Source organism: Diprion similis, chromosome 12 (genome assembly GCF_021155765.1).
Source record: "Diprion similis isolate iyDipSimi1 chromosome 12, iyDipSimi1.1, whole genome shotgun sequence".
Classification (NCBI taxonomy): Eukaryota; Metazoa; Arthropoda; class Insecta; order Hymenoptera; family Diprionidae; genus Diprion; species Diprion similis.
Window position 1 is genome coordinate 12,983,704 of NC_060116.1, and position 23,681 is coordinate 13,007,384.

The window sequence follows — 23,681 nt, forward strand, 5'->3', positions numbered from 1 at the left end:
TTTCTTCGTAGTTACTTCCGCTTGCGAAAAAATAGATAGGTTTAGCATCTCTTTTACTATCAGAATTCACGATGATCACGCTAATGTTTATACAGATTTTCAATCTACAATTTCAACAGATCGGAAATCTGTGCAATTTATTGCACGCTACATTTTTTTGTTAAAAATGCCTTTTTTTCTCTTATTTACTTTCATCATTCCTACGAATTTAATTGCTAATAATGTATAAATTATTTCGTCATTGTGACACAGATACTGTACGCACAAATTTGAATTGCGGAATCGCGTATGTTCAAGCTAACTTACTACAAATTTGCAAATGTGCAATACACGTGGCATACAAAAATATGTATGTGGTGAAAGAAAAGAATTCTAGTTTCATTTAATATCCTAACATTCTCTAAAGCTCTTAATGGTCGATTTCAAACTGTCTGGGGACGTCACTTCAATGGCTTGAAGAGAACTTTAAACTGAAGATTATTTCTACGATCCTTTTGAAATAAAAATAAAATAAATAATATTTAAAAACGAAATCTAAATTTATAAATTCTGTATGAAACCAATAAGAAAACAAAATATTTTGCATTATATTTAGTCATTGATAAATCTTCGATAAAACTTGTAGAATATAAGAGAGAAGTTAGCCTCGTGCGATAAATTCAATAAGAAGAAAATATGGAAGTTTGAAGATTAACGCAAAGCACCATAATGAAGCATGGCATTAATTGGAAACGATTATTCGACTTTTGTTAAAAAGTTGAATAATCCGGCAGTATAAACTGTTATGCGTTGTTAATATGAACTTATCCGGAAGACTAAACTGGCTGTTGTAACTTAATTCGAGTAGAATTTCATTCGAAACTCTGTATTGAACCAAGAAATGAAAAAGATAATTTCATTTACGTTTCGGTATTCAGTATTAATTCTATCCGTCATATTGTCCATTCGACAATGATTTGGCCCCATTATTCTGATTTAAACGAAGGCCAATAAAATAAGGGAAAAAAATTATTTTCAAAGAAATAGAAAGGAAAATCATCCTCAAGATTATTTCCCCAGTTCCTTGAACCTGTTGTCTTGAATTACTTATAGATACGAAATCACATTTAGTTCATATTGATGAATAGTCAATGCGCCGTTGTACACATCGCATCGCAAGTGATTGAGCAATGATAATAAAACAAAGCACATTAGTCAGTTAGAAGGCATTGAAAAATCGAAATTGAAAAATCGCGTGCTTTGAAAATTTATATTCATTCGTTCCTTGGCTCAGTTTTTGTTTATCTCATCATTGAGAGAAAGAAAAAAGTGAACAAAAAAAAATAACACACGTATTGAATATACTTCGATGCAAAATGTTGCATATCAGTAAATTTTTCACTTAAATATGCGATCATACAGGTTTTCGGTTTGTTCTTAAACTTGAAAAATTTCACAACAGATTTTTACGTATCTACTCTTATAAACGCGTTATACATCTTATGCTACAGAAATGCATTACATGTTTCCTCTCATATATTCAAACTTTTAAGAAGTGATCAATTCCTTCCTCTTCGCGTAATCTTTCAATAATTCATTCTTACGTAGGTATATCATACAGCATAAAATCAATATAGTATTCATTCGCGCTATTATAATACTTATTACGTACTAACGGTTATTTTATAATAATAAAAAATACTACAAGCCGGTTCGATTCGTCTATCGGCATTTCAACTGATTTCATTTCGTATCCTTCGTTATTCATTGTCCTTCTGTTAAGTTTGATCAAAATTTTTCACATTCTAACTGCACAGTCGTAAATATCATATCCTCGCAGAATTATCTCTTATATTATAATCATTAATATTTTTATTACAAAATAATTCCTCGGGACAATTGTTCTCTGTGTCGTTTCTCTCCGCTTCATTTCATTTTTCCACTCCTTTTTCTTCTTATTTCGTATATAATTATACAATGCAGGTATATGTACAACAAGGAGGAATTCATTTTCACTTTCGCTTGATAATAATAGACAGTTACGTTTTTGTATTAACTATTTTCGTTCTTTTTTTATTTCCTCTCTTTTACATTCACTCGCGACCGCGTATATATTTTGTTTATTTAGGAAAATAAAAATCAAAACAAAAACGAGAAAGAAAAAAAACACACACCTCCGATTGGCTAACAAGCGTTTGCAATGCTCGACGTCATAAAATCCATTTGTCAGTCCGAAACTAATAAACGGACTTTCGTCACACGCGACTTTTTCAACATCGGCAGAGCAGCAATAGCAGCATATATGTACAACATCACTTTTTCTCTCCCTCCCCCCCCCCTTTTTCTCTCTCTCTCTCGTCGCCATATTTTAAATATCTTCAACACGTTCAAAATATCCCTAGGGACGATCATCACAAGTCGGTCTCCAATGCCCTCGGGGCGACCGTGTCTCAGCAGGCCTGCAATCAAAAAAAGGAAAAAGTTAAATAAGTAAAAAACCAAGAAAATCAACGAACAACTATCAATTCTAATCCATAGTACGTGACCCAATTTTCAATATACAATAAAATAAACGCTTTCTTATTCAACGATAATCCTGAATCCGCAATAATCGCCATGCATCAAGTCGACTGCAGTCTCATCGTCATCCGTGTAGAAATCAAATCAGCTGTGCACGAAGCGGCGTCATAGCCAGTATGCAACGTAACAACTTATGTACATACATATGTATCTGCATATTCTACATGCATACATACATGTATAAGATAATTCATTACATTAAACACGCGTGCGCGAGACGTGCGTGACGTTAGCAAGTTATCAAACGAAGTTGTCATCATCGATGTCAATGACCGCCCCCGCAGTCAATCGAAGAAGCTATATGGAAGAACTTTAGTATAAGGTATGTATGTACATACTACGTTCATGTATACCTATAATAATGATAATAACAATAATAACTAATCGTCGAGACGAATTGACAAGGCTTCTTCCATTGTCGATCGAACACAACATACATATAGGTACATATGTATTATACACATCATATTAAATACTCTGCGCATTATCGCGATTAGAATTTCCAAAGCGGTTATTAAACGTTCGCTGTATGCTGTTTCTCTGTTTCTTTGTTGTCGCTTTTTTTTTTCTTCTTCTTTCTTTTCTCTTTTCCAGACCACACAGGCATACAATACATGAATGTATATACACAGGGTGTCCGGTTATTTTTGAAAACGTAATTCCCTGAGAATACCAGCTTTTCCAGACAATAATCATTATTTATCCAATTTGTTCTTGTGTACACAATAAATTAAAAACACAGTAGTCATACGAACGACAACATTTTATATTTGATTAAAGCACAGCTCGGTGCGAGGCGAATTTTTAAGAATTCGCTAAGACGTACAATTTTTAAGAAATCAGGGTTTGGTTCATAACCATTGCCTGAAAATTGATGGAAAACTTTTTTTTCTCACCAAATAGTTAAATTCTTATGAACCTAGGATGAAAATTAGTATATTCCCGATACGACATGAAATTACCTGAGAGATTTCCAGCTTTTTTCCAGGGGATATCAAACCCTCTGGAAATTCCCTGATTCCATAATTTCCATGAATATCGGACACTCTGATAAACGATTGCTAGGCGTAATTTTCTCATCTCGGATGAATGATAAATGATAATTGTGTAATAAAGCGAGAGTTGAACTGGGTCACACGAATAACGAATTATTGCTCGGTCCTGGAATCATCCCGCGGTTTGTTAATCATCTCAACAACGAGGTTCGACCGTGAACTTTCAAAGCCGAACCTTGAACCCTGAACCCTGAACCTTGAAGTTTCCTCAGTTTCATCCTCGCTCTGTTATAAAGCAGCCGCAACGGCACGCGTTCCATTCTTCCGTATAATATAACGATGCCTGATCTGTGACCCGTACATCAATCCGAGTTGATGGAATATTATGCCATTCAAGGCAGTAGAGAGATAATTATTCACATCTGTTCTTTTTTTTTTCACATTCTTTTCCTCACGCTTAATCATCGTTCGGATAATACTTTCATCGTAAGTATATCAAAAAGTCGACCATCTGCACAAAAATTGCATTATATTACAGATTAGCTGCATAATATGTACGTTCATATAATTACTATTGTTATTTCTCCGACAAGTAAACGTTAAATTGAAAATTTAAATAATCAAATAAAACAATAAGACAGTCCGAATCTTGCCAAGTCTTTCCCCCTTTTTACTTTCCTCCAACCAAATTCAATTTTATTTTCTTCTCCTTTCAACATTAATCATCGCTTTCACTATATTCTTTTCCAAAAAACATTTCTGTTCCATTTCTCATATTAGCATAGTGTACAACGGGTAATACGTCAATCAAGTTGAAACCATTTTACAGTTTTTTTTCTCTTTCCCTCTCAATTCCGTAACTTCAATCATAAAATCCGGCAAGCTTATACATACGCAATTAATTTTTATTATTACCGTCATCCGAGCTTGATCACTTTATAGCTATAAAAAGCGGTCAAGTTGTTGATTATAAGCGGGAATTCTCGCGTTAGCTAATTGCGTTACGAATATTACATAGTCATACCTGAATACAACATATATAATATGTATACATAAACAATATATATATATATATATATATATATATATATATATATATATATATATATATATGTATATATATATATATGTATATTGGTATAATTATATTTGATGAGCAAAGCGTATCTCGAATATTACATGACGTTACGTACATTATACATACCTTATAATAATGTATGTATTCCGTTTGATATCTCTATATTATGTTCGTACATATGTTTGATGTCTGTCAGTAAAGCAGACGAAATCGTTGGTATTATAGAGTCATAGAAACTCGAAACGCGTATAATATGTACTACACGCATAAACGTAAATTTTTTTTTCTTTCCTCCGCGCTTTTACATACATATGCATATATTTACACGCGGATTTTAAAAGCCGAAGCGAAACAGGGCCGAGGGCTGGCGGCCAGGGAGGGGGGAGGGGGGGGGGGGCATTTCGCTGCTGGCTTTTGATATTTAGCAAACTCGCAACGCTCTTTGATATTCAACGTTACGTTCCCATAAAAAATGAAACTAAAAAAAAACAAAAAAACATACACATAAACGTCCATCTTGTATATATATATATATATATGTATATATACCTTTCCGAATAGAAAAATAAGATTTCCCAACAAACTATTTTGCAACGAACGAAGGCATTAAAATTTGATGGATAAAATTCTTCAAAATTTCACATCATAGCCGTATTTTTATTACAATATTATACATATACAGGGACGTAAAATGTTGGATGATTTCTTTTTTTATTCTTTTCTTTCTTTTTTTTTTTTTGTACTTCGACTTTGGCGGGCGAAGATCAAGTGAAACAACGTGTAGCGTCAAGTATGAGGAGTATAATAGCTCTAGAGACGCCGACCTCACGTGCGCGATGGAATTTGTTCTAGTTTACTTCAACAAGAGTATATTTGCCTCAATTCTTCGCTCGGCCTTTCGGCCAGACAATTTTACTCTCAGGGTAAATCGGGTCAACCTTCATTAATTCAATGTATAGCACACATCGTTCATACACAACGATCAGTGACGGCGCACAGTTTTATTAAACAAATTAATTAAACCATGAGTGTAAAATATAATTTGAAAACCCTATTTTCCCTTCAATTACATCGTGAAAAATTCATAACACGATTGTGTTCGTATTTGTTTCTTTGTTTTTTTTTCTCCAAATATATACCCGGTTCATATAATTTTGTAATTATTTTTCTTACTCTTTTTTTTTTCTCTCTCAATAATCGAAATGTCGTTACGTAAAATCGATGCGGTAAATTTCGAATTATTCGTAATTAATTTTCATAATCGCGATGTGGCAATTATTAACGCAAGATTTTGCAATGACGAAATGTCCATTCTCTTATACGTTATAAATACTCGCATCGATAATTGTAATCGTTAAAGTCTCATTAGACTGATTTGAAATTTTTAAATTTATTAAAAAAATATATAACGAAATAAGCGCAGCAATGACTCGGTGTTTTTTGACACTGAATCCCTCTCTCTCTCTCTCTCTCTCTCTCTTTATTAATACATTATGACTCTGCTTAAATACCGCACGTGTTCGTTGCTTCGTTTTATATTTTTGTAAACGATGTGTATAACTGCCACTGCATACTTTCAAACTTTTGTGTTTTTGGTTGTTAAAATATGCTTGCTGCGGCATATCATTGAAATTATACGTCGTCATATAATGTATACTAATTACTGGACGAGACTGAATTGCCCACATTTCTCGGTATACCCGTATATGCATATCTATAACGTGATTCCGGTAAACGTTCATGGTTTTCAACATTTAGTTTCCTTCTTCATAGATTGTCGTCCCCATTCCCAACATCCTCTATTTTTCCGTCTACAACGAATTACATCGGCTTTCAAACATTTATTCGATTTTATACCGGCACACGCAAACGGCATACGATCAAACAATTAACGGCAATAAAAATATATCAAAGTCATATTATTATCCGTGTACGTAATATGTGAATAAAATTTATATAAAATTCAAAATAAAATTAAAAAAAATAAATAAACACATCCATACTAAAAAGTTTTTACGATAAAGAAAAATTCAGATCGCAATTATTTCTGAGTCTATACAGGTAATAAGTAGGTATAATATCTAATATAAAATCATCGCCAACAAAGAAAGTTCACTGACGTTTCAGAATATAAACAAAGTGTAGAGAGAGAAAAAAAATAGAAAAGAAAATACGTGGCAAGGGGGCGAGGAGGGGGAGGGCTAGAAAGAAATGGCGAAAAGCATCGCGCGTTCGTTGCAAAAATTGAATGAGTAAACCGAGTGACTCATGCATCGGTGATCCAAAAATAAATACTCGTAAGATAGTCCAACGCTGTCTGCTTGCTAATCGAATCGTGAGCCTTAGCTATAATATATCTACCAAGTATGTATGTACAATATGAGTGTAAAAAAGCAGTCGTACAGTTAGTTCCTACTGAATACTTTTCCCCGAACGATAAGTAAAAGGTGACAATTCCCAACAAATTCCTCGTGCAAAAGTAAATAAAATATACAGTGTAATATGTATTTTGTTGTTAATTACACGTATTCGATCGTAATTTTACGATTATTAATTAAGTTGATCATTTTTAACGATAGTTAGAATTTCGTAATTTTATAAATAGTTTATTCCGAGTTTATTTTATCTTGACTCTTGTCATTCGAATTCGTAGCTGGGGCTGAAAATCAACCTCAATTGAAAAATTATAGCAATTGAATCTAGGAGTGAACCACAACGGAAAATGGGGTACACATCGAACTTGACGGGACTTCGAGAACTTCATGGGACTTCGCGAGACTTCAAATATTACGCAGACTTCACACACTGTTGTACATACACCGGAAACTAAGAATGGTTCGTTAGAATGAACATAGAAACATAAAAGTATAACTCAATACTTCATATTTCGATTACGGAGTGGATAATTCGGAAGAAAATAATTTAGGAACTTCCACCGTAGCAGCCCTAAAAATTTTATTTAGGTTGAAAGAAAGATTCTGTGAAAAGATTAGCGTTCTACATTATGGCGGTGTGGCAATTCTACCTTTACCGACCGAGCGAATTCATTTGTTTTCTTCCTATATTAAATGAAGAAACGAACGAAATGGATTGAAATTTCGATGTTGCATAGATCTTTTGTAATGAAAGGACCGAGCGTTCCCTGATTGGAATGTTCCAGAATGAGAGCATTTTTTGTTTACGTAATTATTGTAATCACTAGTTTTCGTCTAGCGGCCTCAATATTGCATAAAAACAGTCTCACGATAGCTCATTAGACTCCTCATTCTTTTCGCTCTGTCAAAAAGTCCCTCAAATATACACTTTTTTCCCCCTAAAATGAGGAAAATGTGAGAATAACGATGCATGTCAAAAAACCGAAATTTTTTTTTCACGATTTTCTAAATACAAGTAACCATCCTCAATAATTCCTCTACAAAAGATCTATGCGCCGTCGAAATTTCAATCCATTTCATTCGTTTCTTCATTTAATATAGAAAAAAAAAACGTATGAATTCGCTCGGTCGGTAAAGGTAGAACTGCCACATCGCCTTAACGTAGAACGCTCATCTCTCGCCGCAATCTTTCTCACCGCCTAAACAAACCTTTCAAGGTACGTCGTGTTGCAAAATCGCAAATAACTTTCCACCGAACAACATCCCAGTATATCAAATTCTTCCAACAATAATCAAAAACGATCACGACGCAGTCGCGTAAGGATCTCGCACCTTGACGCCAAACGAGGCCTCGTAGCCTCCCTTGCCCTGCATCTGCGTCTGGATAGCGGACAAATGGGCGTTCGCCATATCGAGATCACCGCTGCCGATGTGACCGGTGTGTTGAAAGTTCGTCGGCGCCCCTATCATGCTTCGGTCTATCCTCAGCCTCTGCTGTTGGGGCCTTTGTCGCTTGCTCCGTGCCCCGGGGCCCTGCTGCGTGAGGCAACACGTGAACCACTGGACCCAAACTTCCCCCGCGCCAGCCATGACGATGATCAGGTGATTAAGGTCCACGACGAGGATGAAGGTTCGCGGGATTCCACTCCCGGTATCCTCAACTATCTGCAAAAAGGAAATTAAAATCTCATATGAGTATACTACACAGTGTGAAGAGAACAAGAATGATAATTATAATGATAATTAATGACGTGAGAAACTTAAAACGTTTTTAATGTTGCATAAGCGATTCGTTTTCAAATACAAATTCATCGTGACGCAAATATATACTGTGTGAATCGTCGTCTTACGGAATCGATTTTGAATTCATTCAATTACATTATTTATATACTATAATATACTCTACATTATAATAGTATAATTGTGTAATAACGTGGGAGTAGAAAACATAACAATCTTTCCGTCCCGTTACGCGTTCTACTATATCTTTAAAAGTGAACTTGCAGAATGAGGAAGTATGCATACGCGACAGTATACATATACTCACATATCATACCAACATATGTTCCTCGCCGCTCATTACATTAATGAATGAGCGTATATACTATGTATGTGCGTCGTATTCATTAAATTGCGGGTTTGCTCGTTAGTGCGTCGACGTTATACAGTGTATATATATATATATATATATATACATACACACACTATTCGTATATATATTAGTTATTATTATCCGCGGTTCGATTGAATATACAACAATACGAGCACTCCTACATCTGTATTATGTATTAAACCTACACGACAGGCATATAAACGTCATGCAACGACTATATATGTACGCCTAGAAGTGGTGGCACAGTTCTAGTTACCTGTAATCGGATTAAACGTCAACTGACGTGACCCCGCAAGGAGATGCAAAAGCGTACATTATACAATATACATAGACAGACACACACACACACAGCTCTATGCTCTTTTCGATGAATACCACATCGTATGTCTACAACTACGTATATAATACATGAGGAGATAGATGCCCGGCTAAAACTTGGCAAGATGGCCGCTGCTACAAGTGGAGAAAAAAAAAAGGTGCGCACTTAGCTACCCGCTGCTGATTTTTTTTTCATTCCTCATATTTGTTTGTTCTTTGTTTGTTTTTTGTCTTATATATATATATATATATTTCGAACGTGCGACGAGTCGAAAGAGATTTTTATACACCCGGGTACGACTAAAAGCTGCGGATCACCTCGCGCTGACTTTTATGTAGCATATAAGTATGTACGTTGTACATACATGGAATTCATGTTGGTAGGTACTATGTAGGTAGATATATGTATATAAAAATATTCTCTTTATTTGCAAACGCGTCGTGTATGATTCCTACATACCGTACCCACATGGAGTCGAAGTTGCGGAGAAAATAGATAACAGAAAATTCCGAACCTCGGGCCAGGAGCAGTGGTTCTCATATCCTGGCTGAAATTCGGCTCGCACAGTCATTGTCGAATGCAATCTGCGAGGTGGAGGTCAAGACTTGGAAGGATGAATAATATATCGAATGGCCGATATGTCCAAGTTTCAAAAACCGCGAAAGAAGAATAACGAAAAATGAATTTTATTGTTATAAGTCTTGATTTTTTGTGTTGTAACATGTTTCGAGTATCGATATATAGGCCATTCGAAATATTGACCCCCACCCAAATGGCAAATATATACCTAAGCGAATTTTGGGAAGAATTTTACTTTTCCTAATATCTTCTTGCATCCCCAATTCTTTCTAGGTTCGACGAAACTCACGGATATCGGGGTTGTTGGAAGAATATTCAACGAAGTATTCAATTTTTCATACGCTCTGCGTGATCGCGTTTATAACGACTGTGCGAATGGAATTCCAATCAGGACATGAGAACCGTCCGTTTATCCTGACCTAGAGTTCCGAATTTTCCACTTCATTAAATCTCTCTATCTATACGAGAAATTTTGTATTTTTGTTTCGAAAACAATTTTATTATGTACATAATATTAACTCGATGGTTCAAAAAATTTTCTCTTTTAATTCTTCAAACTCTGAAAAAGTGACCTAAAATTCTTAAGAATTTCTGTATTCAACTGTTCAATTATTTATAAATATTGATGGTACTTTTAAAAATTCTTAAAAACAATATTTTCTCTTCCATACATTTAAGAACGGAGCCCATTTCTTTTGTTTCACTAAATTACATTACATCGCCTATATCTACATATATATGTATAACGAGAAATGCAACAAAATTTTAATCTCGTATAATTTAGAGAAAAAAAAGTAAAAAATCCCATCCAAGTGAAAGCTCTCCGAAATAATCTTCCGTATTTTTTGATATTGTAAACAATTTTGTCTTCCTCCTCGATCGAATTTGCGATGACAATGTAATCGATATGTAAAGTAACGATAATAATAATTATTATCAAACCACAGGTAAAAGACAATTTTTAATTACAATATTTCAACTATTTTCTAATCACCTTACAGCACTAGAATCATACTCGTACCAACAATAATATTATCATCCGAATCGATATCCTGTGTAAAGGAAAAATTACACAAATCGCCAGTTATAAATAATCATCAACTCGATCAATCGAAGAAAACGAGAAGCCTGAATCGGTAAAACGGTACACCGACTCACCACCGGGTGTCAAATTCAAATCGATCCTCCACCATAAGCCACAAGCCATAAGTTATGTACATAGATTGCAAGTCTCAAAACTCATACTAACGCAAGCAAGCACGCATGGCATATACAATATACATATACATATACCAGTAATAATTCTCCGCCTCGAGAAACAGGGGGACAGAGAATAAAGAAGGAAGAAAAAAAAATTAAAAAATTTCAAATATAAGACAATGGCGGTCGTGTGCTCGAGGTCCAACAATCCAGACTGAACACCAACATGGGCTTCTGTGTGCATCAGCATTACCCCCTCCCCCCCCCCCCCTCCCCATACACAAATAAACCACCAGCAGGTATACAACCAGCATCGTCGTCCGGGAAAACCTGATCCTGGCCCGGATATATGCGTAAAGAATATGCTTTACCTACTTCTTGTGTAAATTGTCTGATATACCTGGGTGTAGGTGGTGTACCTGGATTTCGAACCGCACGAATGCGGTGAATTTCGTATGAAAAATTTCGATTTCTAGAATTGTTTTAACAACTTTCATCATCATTATTATTATTATTATTATTATTATTATTATTATTATTATATCTATAATATCGAAATGTTGTTGCATTACAACAATGGCCACTAATCGTAAGTTAAAAATATATAATTGATGAATCGATCGTAATTATTAGAGTTCAAAAAATAATCGAACACATACATAAAAATTATTTGATTAATTGATTATTTAGTTTTTTTTTTGTTTTTTTTTTTTCTTGACGTAGTCTCAATAGCGGAATATTATTTTTGATAATTTATAATTTCGTTAAAAATATTTTTCAATTTCAGGTATAAAATATATTCAATTTATCTTTCATTTATTGTATCAAATATTTACTTAGTAAATAAGACAATGATAATAATTCATACTTTGATCGCTTAAATGCTGATGATTGTACTGCGTCGTTCGTGGAAGTAAAGAACAAAAATCGATTGTGAGGAAAAATAATGGGGTTTAAAAAATGATCGATCACAGTCGATTGATGGTGAAGAAAATGATCGATTTACTGTTGAAACATCGACAAACCGGTAAAATAATCATTTATCTTCGTTGCGTGTCAGTTTTATGCCTATAGTTATTTCATTCAAGTTTTTTTTTTACAAGGAATGCATTACCTAACCTTGACTCATATATATTATTACTCTATACGCGAATAAGATGTGAAATCATCATTAATTTTTGCTCATATATGGGTCAACGAAGTTGATATACCAACCACCATACATATCTATAATATCTTTGATATCATGTACGTACGTACAATAATACAAACTAACTTTCTAACCAGTTTCAAGAATAGAATAAGAAGAAGAAAAAGTACAAGAAAATGTATAATCAAGTAAAATCTGGCACAAAAGCATCAAGTGGTTATGGGCAACTACTTATGCATACTTGATATTATGTATTTATATTTATTCGCTCCGAATATTCGTTTCTCTAACTTGTTTAACGCATACTTAACATCGTGAATTTTACTCTACACACTTTACGATCATCTTTTGTGTTATACTTGCAACATAGACCAACTTTCGGAAGAACCGTTATACACATGGGTTTATAATATATATATAATAACAAATGAGGTGAATTGCTTAAGTTCCAAGTCATTATCCCATCAAATCACGTGGGTACCGTCAATTTTTTCATCCAAGAGGCGTACATAATGGAGCATTTTATATACCTCTATTAGACATAAAAATGAGAAATTCATTTGTTCGGCGGCGGTATTATAAAAATTAAGTGTGAAATTAGATATAAAATATTGTTGTTATTATTATTTGAAAAGTAAAAGAAAGAAAAATGTATCACGCGTGTATAATTATAATATAATAATTGTTGTTTCTGTTTTTTTTTTTTTTTGTCTGTCTTTTTTATGACAAATTATTATAAAACATGAATTTACACGCAAAGGAAAAGTGTGATCGACTCTTTCTACTTTTTTATTTCTTTATCTTCTTACCGAAACAATTATCTCGAGGAGGAATCAATTGTAATTTCATGAAAAAAAATTAAAGAAAGAGAAGCACAAAAATCGGTTCAGATCGTGATAAGATCACGCAGCATTGAGTTGAGCAGAGATACGAGTGAATTGATCATTTAGGCATATGAAAATGATTAGAAAATCAGGTTATAGAGAAAGTAGTCTTTCTTTTTCTACAAATTCAAGTAATTAACGATACATCGAATGGCCCCCTGCTGTACAGATATATATATTAGGCACACATATATATCCGTTTCACTTGCCTAGCCCTTTATTTGATAAATCAACATCAATAAAAAATATAAATTTATACGGAAAGGCCAGCGCGGAAAGCAAAACCGGATTTGAACGAGACTATAATCTAGGCGAGAATCTAGGTATGTATATATATTCGAAATGTAGGTAATAAAAAAGAAAATTGAATAAATAATTAACAACGATTTTTTCGGAGGCTAATCGTCGTGTATTAATACTTGTGAATATTATTAGGCGAATATCACGCGAAGTAAAACTGTTTCCTTCTCCTTATATGCACGTAGATGATGAAAAATATGCAAAACGTGTAAATTTCGTTGCAAAAATCGTTGCGGTAGGTACTTTAGTCTTTCGGATTCCAGACGAATGATATGACGCATCAAAGGCCCCCCCGATCACTAAAGTACGAAAATAAGACGCATCAGCATCAGCATCAAGCAGCCGAAGTAAAAGCAAAAGGAGATGATCTCTCGTGCAGTTTAGCCCGCGTCACGTCTTCCGGAGAAAGTCTTTCTATTCTATATATTTAAAATATCTCCACATACGTGCAACAATATACGTAGGTAAAAATAAAATAAACATTCTGCAGAATTAATATGTATAATATAATTTAATTGATATCGATGTACCGATAGTTGTAAACCGAATTTTACCTTACGTTAGCAATGCTTTTTACTCCAACAATAATAACAACGAGCGTAAAGTTTTTAATTAAATGAATTCTTGTATTGTATGTAGTACAGATGTATAGTTAAAAAATTAACAAAGGATCTCAAATAACTTTTGAAAGAAGTAGATTTATCGTAAAAAGTTAAGAGACCTTTTTTTTTTGTAGAGATTTTAATTCCCTATATAAAAATATGTCTATAAATTTTATTTACAACACGTCGTTAGCTAGTTATGAAAATCAGAACAATCAAAAATTATTTTTTCCATCTTATTCTTATGGAAAATAAAAAACCGCGATGAGACACCTCTAAATATAAATATTAAGAGTTAAAATCCAATCAATTTTTTTTAATAAGTACAATCTAACGTATACATATTCTGAAAACGAATTAAATCCGAAAAATCGAAGTGAAATATTTTATATTTCTAGTGCGCAAAAATCGTTCGATAAACCAGCACGAATCTCGAAGTGAATGAAATGCATCATCCACCAGAGCTTTTCGGCGTCACCCTTGCACGTGCACCCCAAAGCTTAACCACTCAGCTTTCCTCCTCTCCTTTCCTCTCCTCTTTCCCTTTCTCTTTAGCTTTATCGCCTAGCAGCCCCCAAAACACTGTTGGTTGCTAAGAAGAAAAGCATTCACGGGGTTCGAGCAGTGAGTCATCGCCTATACGCACGCAGGCAGGCACGCACGCATTATCACAAATTCATACACATACAAATGGACGGTTTAGGCACGTCACAGTAAATTTCTCTACGTCATACACGCCGAAAATACAAGGTAGAATCGCGTGGATGCCGATGGTGCGAACGAAAATATTCGTAAATGATGAGATTAAGGTAAGAATAACTTCCATGAATTAATCGTGCCAAGACGAGCGATCTTATAATATAAAAACCCGGGCGAACTGATCGAGAGTTTGAAAAAAAAATATATATATATATACATATATAAAACATGCCAAATATTTTTTACTGCACAATTTACTTAGTTGCCAAGTTTCTTTTTGTTTGTTGTCTGTTTCGTGAAAAGCAAGATGAAAAAATAAAATAAAATAATTGTCAAACGAATCGTCGATCTATAATTTCTCATCAATAGTAAAGATATATTGTTTTTCATTTAAAATCTGATGAAAATTTTTTTTTTTTAATTTGCAGCAGACATTCTGCTAAAATAAAAAAAAATGTTCAACATATCTAACAGGAAAAAGAATGGAAAAGAAATTGACAACTTGACAAATGATCCTAGCTCCGATTTAAATCGGTCAATTAAACATGTATCAGATTTCAACAGTCGAGTAAATATCATGTGCAACGATGTCTGTATAAACAATACAATGTCGTAGGTATGTACGTACGTACGCACCAGACCGAGAAGTTATTCTTGCACCGCAGACCGAAGCAGCAGTGCATTATTATTATTATTATTATTATAAAATGGCTGCAGGAAACTGAAGCTCGAAGAAGTTTTAAACGTGAGACTATTTTTGCTTTAAGCTTTTCTTCATTCACTCTTTCTCTTTCTTCTTTCTTCTTTCTTGTTTCTTGTTTCTTTGTTGCGTATTTTTTTCATCTTTATATACATTTATATATATCTTCAAAAGAAGAAAGCGAAGAGAAATTTGCATCGGCTATGAGAAAAAGAGAAAGAAAAAAAAAGAAGCTAAACCGAATTTCCTCAAATCATCTGCATCGCGGCGTTATGGTAAATTTTTTTTATAAATTCTGGGTACGAAATTTCCTTGAATCGCATATATATACAAATTTAAATTACACGTGTAGAATGATAAAAGAGGAGAGTACAAATACGCGTATGTACATGAAAAATTAATAATTATTCAAATTTTATATATTATCAAAGCGAAGAAATAAAAAAAAAAAAAAATGCCGTTAAATTATATTAAAAATGAAGATGAATTTTGCTTTGACATCCGTTTGCCGCAGTAATATACAAATAGATATATACATATATATCTATACACTATGTGCATAAGTATGCATGTATATCGTATACATACATATACTCGTATATATAGCACGCATCGAACGGATATAAACGATTTAAATAAAACCCATTAACAGTTGACTATATGGAAATAGGTTGCAGGTACTTAACGACCATATAAATTATCCTTGATTAATATACGTGTCATATTGCAAGCAGTATACGTGTATGTATGTATATATAAATACACACACACACGCGCACGCAAATACAAAAAAAAATAATCAAAATTTAAAAAAGAAAAAAAAAAAAAAAAGTATCGCGTTCATCAATGTTCGAGTGAAAATTTGCAATTTATGGATTACTTTCAATAATTAAAATCAAGAGCGTTACCATTACATAGTTTTACAAACTGCTTACTTGATCTGTCGAGGGAAAAGTAAAGAGAGGGAAAAAAATAAAATAAACAAAAATGTGGTAAAAAAAAAAAAAAAAAAAAGTTTTTCACCTGCGTACACAGGACACGATTAGTCAAATACTGCGGGAGACCAATATTATACCCGCCTATGACGCTACACGTAAATTAAATGCGGGTATTATACATGCAATCATACGAACCGGAAATGACGTAATCTAGGAATTCATATACGTATATATATATATAATGTGTTTCAAACGCAGTTTTTTCATTTTTCTTCATAATTTTGATCGTATGTACTACTATATATATAATCACGATTTACAATTTTCTATACATACAATAATCTAATTGTCAGTGTATCAAAAATTCGTACTATACGTACGTACGACGATACTTGTCAGTTGCAGCAAATTTCCGTATATCATACAATTTTTCTGATCACTCCTGCCGATAGTCAGCAGGATATGAAAAAAGATTAAAAAGAAAGGAGGAAAGAAAGAAAGAAAGAAAGAAAAATCATTGAACAGAATCGCTTTACATTGTGAATCGACGACTATAATATTCTTTTCTGACGACAGGAAGAACAAAAAAAAAAAGATTTTTTACCGAGAGAAAATTCATCAGAGAAACCCAACACATGCCGACGGAGATTAGAAAGATAAGCAGATATATATACACTGTATATATGTATACATACGCTTTTCACTGGGAGGAATAAGATAAGCCTGAAGCTGCTCTGCCGTATACAAACGTAAATATATATATATATAGGTAGACGTGTAGGCTTATGAAACCGGCAAACACGAACCAAAGAACCCAAATCCGTAAGAAAGCAAGATTTAGGAGTAAAGAAAAAAAAGGAATAAACAAATAATAATAATAACAACAACAACAATAATGAAGAAAAATAATAAGAAACGTGCAGCCCCAGATAAAAGATTCCATCTCCTCAAGTTTTTCACATCAATATTTAAATTAAAATAATAATATTAAATAAAGATCGAACATGGATAAAACAAAAAAGCGCCTTGATTAACCACAAATTCACGCGAAGCTATAATAATAAATTAGTACCTACACGCAACGTAGCTCGCTTAAATATTCCAAGACTTAAGCCAGACCGTCCCAGATTTCAAGACTTCCGGTTTATCGAAGACAGTAAACTCGCACCAAACATCGTAAAATATCTTTCCCATCGCAAGATGCCTACAGGATGATAGATGAAGTGATGGAAAGAAAAAGAAATGACTATTTATAACTATATTGTTTCACTTGAAGGTTAAAAATATGGGACATTCCACCGCAAATTAATAGCTCGTGTACTTCACCCTCTATTATATAGTAATAATTTTTTTTTCCTCTAGTATGATGATTACACCGACCCAAAAAACGTCTTGGAATTTTTTTTTTTTTCAGATTTTATCAGCAGCCGGTGAAATTTTGACAAAATCAAAAAACCGATTCCGAAAATGCCATTTTTTTAAATCTGATAGAAAAAAATTAACACAGATCCCACGATTGCATATGTGTTCTGTAAGCAATACACGATAATGGGATCTCTGTTTAATTTTGTTTTTTTGCAAGTTTTTATCTTTTCCAAGTCGGAATTGATTTTTTTTTTATCATTTTTTCTATCACCTTATCCAAATGTATCACAGAATCGTGAAAATAATGTGATTTTGCAATCTATTTGTAACACAGAGGCATGCGAACAAGTAAAAAAGAGAGAGAAAAAAAAACCAATTCCGACATGGAAAAACTAAAATCTTGAAAAAACATCTTATGACCTTGTGGTGTTGAAAAATCATGTGTGAGTTTTTTTTTTTTTTGTAAGTACATAAAAAATGATCAGAATCAAAATTTAAGGGGTGAGGTAGTACACATGGGCTGCTAATTTGACGTAGAATGCCCCATATGTATAATAAATGTTCGCACGCGATGCAGTGAGTAATTGTTCCACGAGTTAATGGTCGACTATGATATCGCATTTGTATAACGGATGCTAAGAAATAATATCGCTGTTAAGGATCAGTCCAATTGTGGCTCACCTCAAAAACCATATTCCTCCTCTCGGCGTCGTACCTAGTTTTTTTTTCTTTCTTTCATTATTTCTTTCCTTCCATTTTTCTTTCATCGTTACTTTATACCACGTAGACGACGTGGAATTATCCGACTCTCGCAGAATGAATCACTCTAAAGCTCGCTTTAAAGGATGACAGAGTGTGAGATACCGGTTAAATCAAATCCGCAGTGCATTGCGGGAAGCACGTGTCAATTCTTGCCGAGTATGCATAAAACGATTTCCTGAAAGGAGTTTCTCTTCCTCCGCCACTTCGTCGTCGAAAATATTGTAAACTTTTTTTTTTTTTTTTTTTTTCAAAATTGTTCCAGGTTTTCAATAAATCGAAAGAAACATTTTAATTATCCGAAAGTTGGCAGACAGAAAAGTTTCAAAGTATTTTTTATAAAAAATTGATGTTCAAAAAACTTTGTGTTTATTCGGAAACCGAAAAGAATCCATTTTTTCGTATTCAACTTCATCATCAATTAATTTGTTTCCTAATAGAAAGAAAAACAGACGTAGATTTAATTGTGCGACTCGAGGTTCTGCCTTAAAGTGATAAATGGACCTTAGAGTATGCGTAAGGTTGAAGTTAGTAAGGTTACTGTACGATGCGTGTTTAGAAAAAATCGTTGCCTTGAATTGTCTGAAATTCAGCCAATAAAAACCATAACAAAAAGTAAGGATGTTAATATTTTCAAAAATCTAACGCCTTTAAAATAATTCCAAAAATTCTATAACTGACTCTTATCTTCCTGAAAGAAATTATTAACATCAACGTTACCAACTTCAGAGTTGTCTTACAGATAAGTGTTCAGTTAAAAACCATGTTCCAAAAACCAAAAAGTGTTCATATTTTCGAGCCAAAGTTCCTTCGAATTCATAATAAAAAAAATAAGAAAATAATATATCTTTCCATTTCTTTCTTCCCAGCCGATATTTCGTTACGATGTAACGTGGCCAAGTTCTATCTCGTTAAAAAACTGCAGCCCGCCTTAAACACCAGAATCTCTCCTCGGTAAGCCACTCGCGATGTGTTACAACGTGACGAGAAGAGAGGAAACGAAACGAAACGAAACGGTCGTATGTTTACGACGTTAGACCGAGCCAAGAAGGAACACGTCCGATGGAGTTGGGTCTCTGTAACGAAGAGAAGAAGCATACACACACATGAGTGTGTGGGTGCGAGATCTTGTTAAGCGGTGTGGAATTCACGTATGCATGTACGCATGTACACACAAACACAGAAAAACACACCTATAAGTCACGATGATCTTGGTTATCCTGGTATCAGTGTGGCTACACCAGCAACTGCCTGCGTCTCATCCTCATCCTCATCCTCTAACTATACCTATAGTATAATATAATGTACCACAGATCGTATAAGAAGGGGAGTCACGTTTTCGACCAGGGATTCTCATCTTCGAAAAGCGATTTTATACTTATTCAGAGACCGGTGTATGTATACAGTGTATACTGATAAGGAATGAGGGTTATAGGTGAGGGTGTCCATTTATATGTGAAAATGTAATTCCCTGATAATTCTTTGTTTTTCCAGACAAGAATCATTATTTATCCAATTTGTTCTCGTGTGAACAATAAATTAAAAACACAGTAGTCATACGAACAAGAATATTTTATATTTTACTAAAGCACAGCTCGTTTCGAGGCGAATTTGTAAGAATTAGCCAAGACGTACAATTTTTTTTAAGAAATCAGGGTTTGGTTCATAACCATTGCCTGAAAGTTGAGAGAAAAAATTTGTTTATCATCAAATAGCTAAATTTTTATAAACCTAGGATGAAAATTGGTATATTCCCGATACGACATGAAATTCCCTGAGATTTCCAGCTTTTTTCCAGGGGATATCAAAATCCCTGAAAATTTCCTGATTCCATAATTTTCATGAATACTGGACACCCTCTGGGTATAATGAAATTATGTTAAAAAATCGAATTCTTTCATCAATTTTGTTTACATTTAATAAATAAAATTGAAATATGACTAAATGAATCATTTTCTTTCTTCATGTATAATTCTTCTTTTTTAAAAAAACCTCCACCCCTACTTGTCGAAGGAATAAAAAATAATACATATATATACATTTACACTAGACTCATAAAACTGGACGGGGCAAAAAACTATTGCAACTTCCATTCGCGCGTACGGTGACAAAACAAAGTATAATTTTAATTTTTCAATTCAAGCTTCACTGGCTTCAGAGATACTTTTGTTCCTCACGATGAACTAACCACCTAACGTTGATATATCAAATTGGTGAGAGAAAATATTTCACACTCAACAACTAAATAGTATATTATACTCATAAAACATTCACGACGACATTATATACTTATTTTCGCGAAATTGACGACACTGTCACTATGAGGTCATGAATATGTCTGGATGTATTTATTTTTGAAAAGTCGTTGTCCGACAAGTCTAATGTTTTTTTCCAGTTAATCGTTACGCGTATGAGATACATACATATAACGTGTCTGCCTATAAGTATAAGTATATGTATATAAATATAAATATATACGTGTATAATGCATGTACGACGACATACGTTATACCGCGCACGAATTTCATGGGCGTTAAACGTTTCGACCGGAAATAATAATACTTTTATGCGCCCCGGGCCGTTCGGTATTGGACGAGGGAAATAATCGCCGATGACAACGACAAAGATCGCGATCACCGGCGTCAAATAACGCAATGAAATCGTTTAGCCAATTTTATACATTTTTTCTAACCCTCATGTGTATATGTAAAAACACACACGCACACACACTAACACTTGTATCGTATACAAAAATGTAAGTATAGATACACGTATTACATGTATAAGAACCGTTATAGTATGAACTGTATAGTACAATCTAGCATGAACCTTTTCATCTCGTAGCTTTTGATCTTTCGATTTGCAATTTCAATTTTCACGGACAATATTATTATTATTATTATTATTATTATCATCATCATCATTATTATTCATTATTCTTTATTACTGAGTAATAATTCACCTCGCTAGAAATATAGGTAGTTATAACATGAGAGGGAGAGGGAGAGAGAGAGAGAGAGAGAGATAGAATGATACTAACGATGAGATGTAATACATACAGTCTGGCTGGAGGCTGGGTCGACTTGATAATATATATAGGTATATACTTGCCGCGTTATTCGGATTGGTAAAACGGTTCTTTTCGATTCTGGTCATACAGGCAGAGACAACGGATATATAGCCGACCGGCGTGCTTCTCCTCTGATCATCGAGCATTGACTGGCAGAGAACGCTGCCGATTTTATCGCTCTCGGAACGACGAGCCGAGTAATTGAGTAAGTACTCGCCTACCGCATCTCATCTACGTGCGTCTTTAGGGTGGCCGTTAAAAAAAATTAGAAAAAAAGAAGAAAAGATTCTTGAATTTTCAACGATCAATCCCATTATTAAGGAGTTCCGACCAAATTTTTGAAATAATGTTTGTTTTTTGTTTTTTTTTTTCTGTTTCAGTTTCTTGGGCCCTGTTCAAAGAATGCACTGTATATATAAATATATATATATATGTATGTATTTATTTATATGGATGCATATACTGTATAAAAAATTTTTAACACCGCAGCAACGAACCAAACCGACGATAAAACGCGTCCTGCTGCAATCTTGACCGTCCGTTCCGCAAATTCTGCCCGCTTATGCTACTGCTGCTGCTGTACATACGTACTTCACGAAGACAATGCATAACGGAACAATTCCGCCGGAATCCGACCGCAGCGATGTTTGATCTGAATCTTCGATACAGTATATAGTATACATGCAGATACGTATAGGTATAGTATAGATATAATAAATTGACCGTCGCAAAACTTGCGATAACTTTCCATTCCAGCCGATTCCTGCGCAACTTTCTTCAACTTTGTTTATTATACGTGTGAAAGAATGATTCGGACATAAATAAACTTTCGCGGAATTAATCATCGTATTGAATTTTAGTAAGGTTATCGTAACGCGATTCATACCGAGGAAAAAAAAAAGCAGTTATTCCGCAATTTTTGAAATTGTCTGAAATTGGGTTAAATCGTATAGAACAACACAAAACGTGTATCATTTTTCGAAAGGGCGGGGAGGTGGGTTCAGAAATCAATAATTCCCAATTTTCCAACAGACATTTAAAGTCGGTATCGACAGTAGATCCAAGGTCCAAGGTACAGTAGTGACACCATCTAATTTCTCCACATTTGACCGAACAGCATATACATAATTACACGTATATACAACAAGATTCTTCCGACAATAATAAACTCTCGACATTCGCAACTGGAAGTAGAAAGAAAAAAAAATGACGTAAAGACCGAAAAAGCACAACACATTTTACGACCATTTTGCGCGAGCATATTTCTGCAATTCCTGCAGTGCATGGGAGTCAAGAAATTATCATGTACAGTTGCAGTGTTCAAGAGGCTGTGCAGACTACTTCCATGCAAAGTGAAGGCAGGCGGATACAGAGCCCTGCCTACTAGTTAAGCAGACGTATTCCTCTCGGATGCTGCGTTAAACTGAGTAAATTATCTGAATACCTGAGCAAGACAGACGTTATTTCTTCGAACTTGGAAACTGGCTTACATAATAAAATATTGCTGTACTAAAAAGTACACATCGCGAGTTAACGATAAGCGAATATTTATCTAAATAAACAAAAGAAGGATTCGAAATTTGATATTGAGAAAAATGGAACATTGATCGCGAAGACTGTTTACATTCTATAAACAAGTTTTCATTGATTCACATCCGACAATTATCACATCATGCGAATATGTACAGAAATATCGTCTTTCACGCGTCAACGATTCACTTCGCGATGCAATTTTCACGGAAAATTATATATATAATATCGAGTAACAAACAATAAAATTGAAACACTGCCATACGTAAAGGTTTGCAAATATCTATGTGCAGCTGTGTGTTGTTATATTTATTATATTATACATCGAGTCATCGATAACGAACGAGTAAAATTCCATTTCATTTTTATCGTATCCAGTAAATGGAACAATTTTTATCAAAAAAAAAAAAAAAAAAAAAAAAATTAATTGTTTCACACGCTACTATATCAAAGTCTCTATTATTTA

General features: G+C 34.0%; 1 protein-coding gene across 1 annotated transcript in view; it reads right to left on the reverse strand.

Moving 5' to 3' along the window:
• Positions 1-8: 8 nt before the first annotated feature.
• Positions 9-23,681, reverse strand: part of LOC124413490 (CDC42 small effector protein homolog) — a 31,308-nt gene continuing 7,635 nt past the window's right edge. The window contains exons 2-3 of the mRNA XM_046894108.1: positions 8,340-8,672; positions 9-2,438 (exon numbers count right to left, since the gene is read on the reverse strand). Coding sequence (XP_046750064.1) covers positions 2,430-2,438; positions 8,340-8,597 — 267 coding nt within the window. The 5' untranslated portion in view covers positions 8,598-8,672 and the 3' untranslated portion in view covers positions 9-2,429. The remainder of the gene's footprint in view (positions 2,439-8,339; positions 8,673-23,681) is intronic.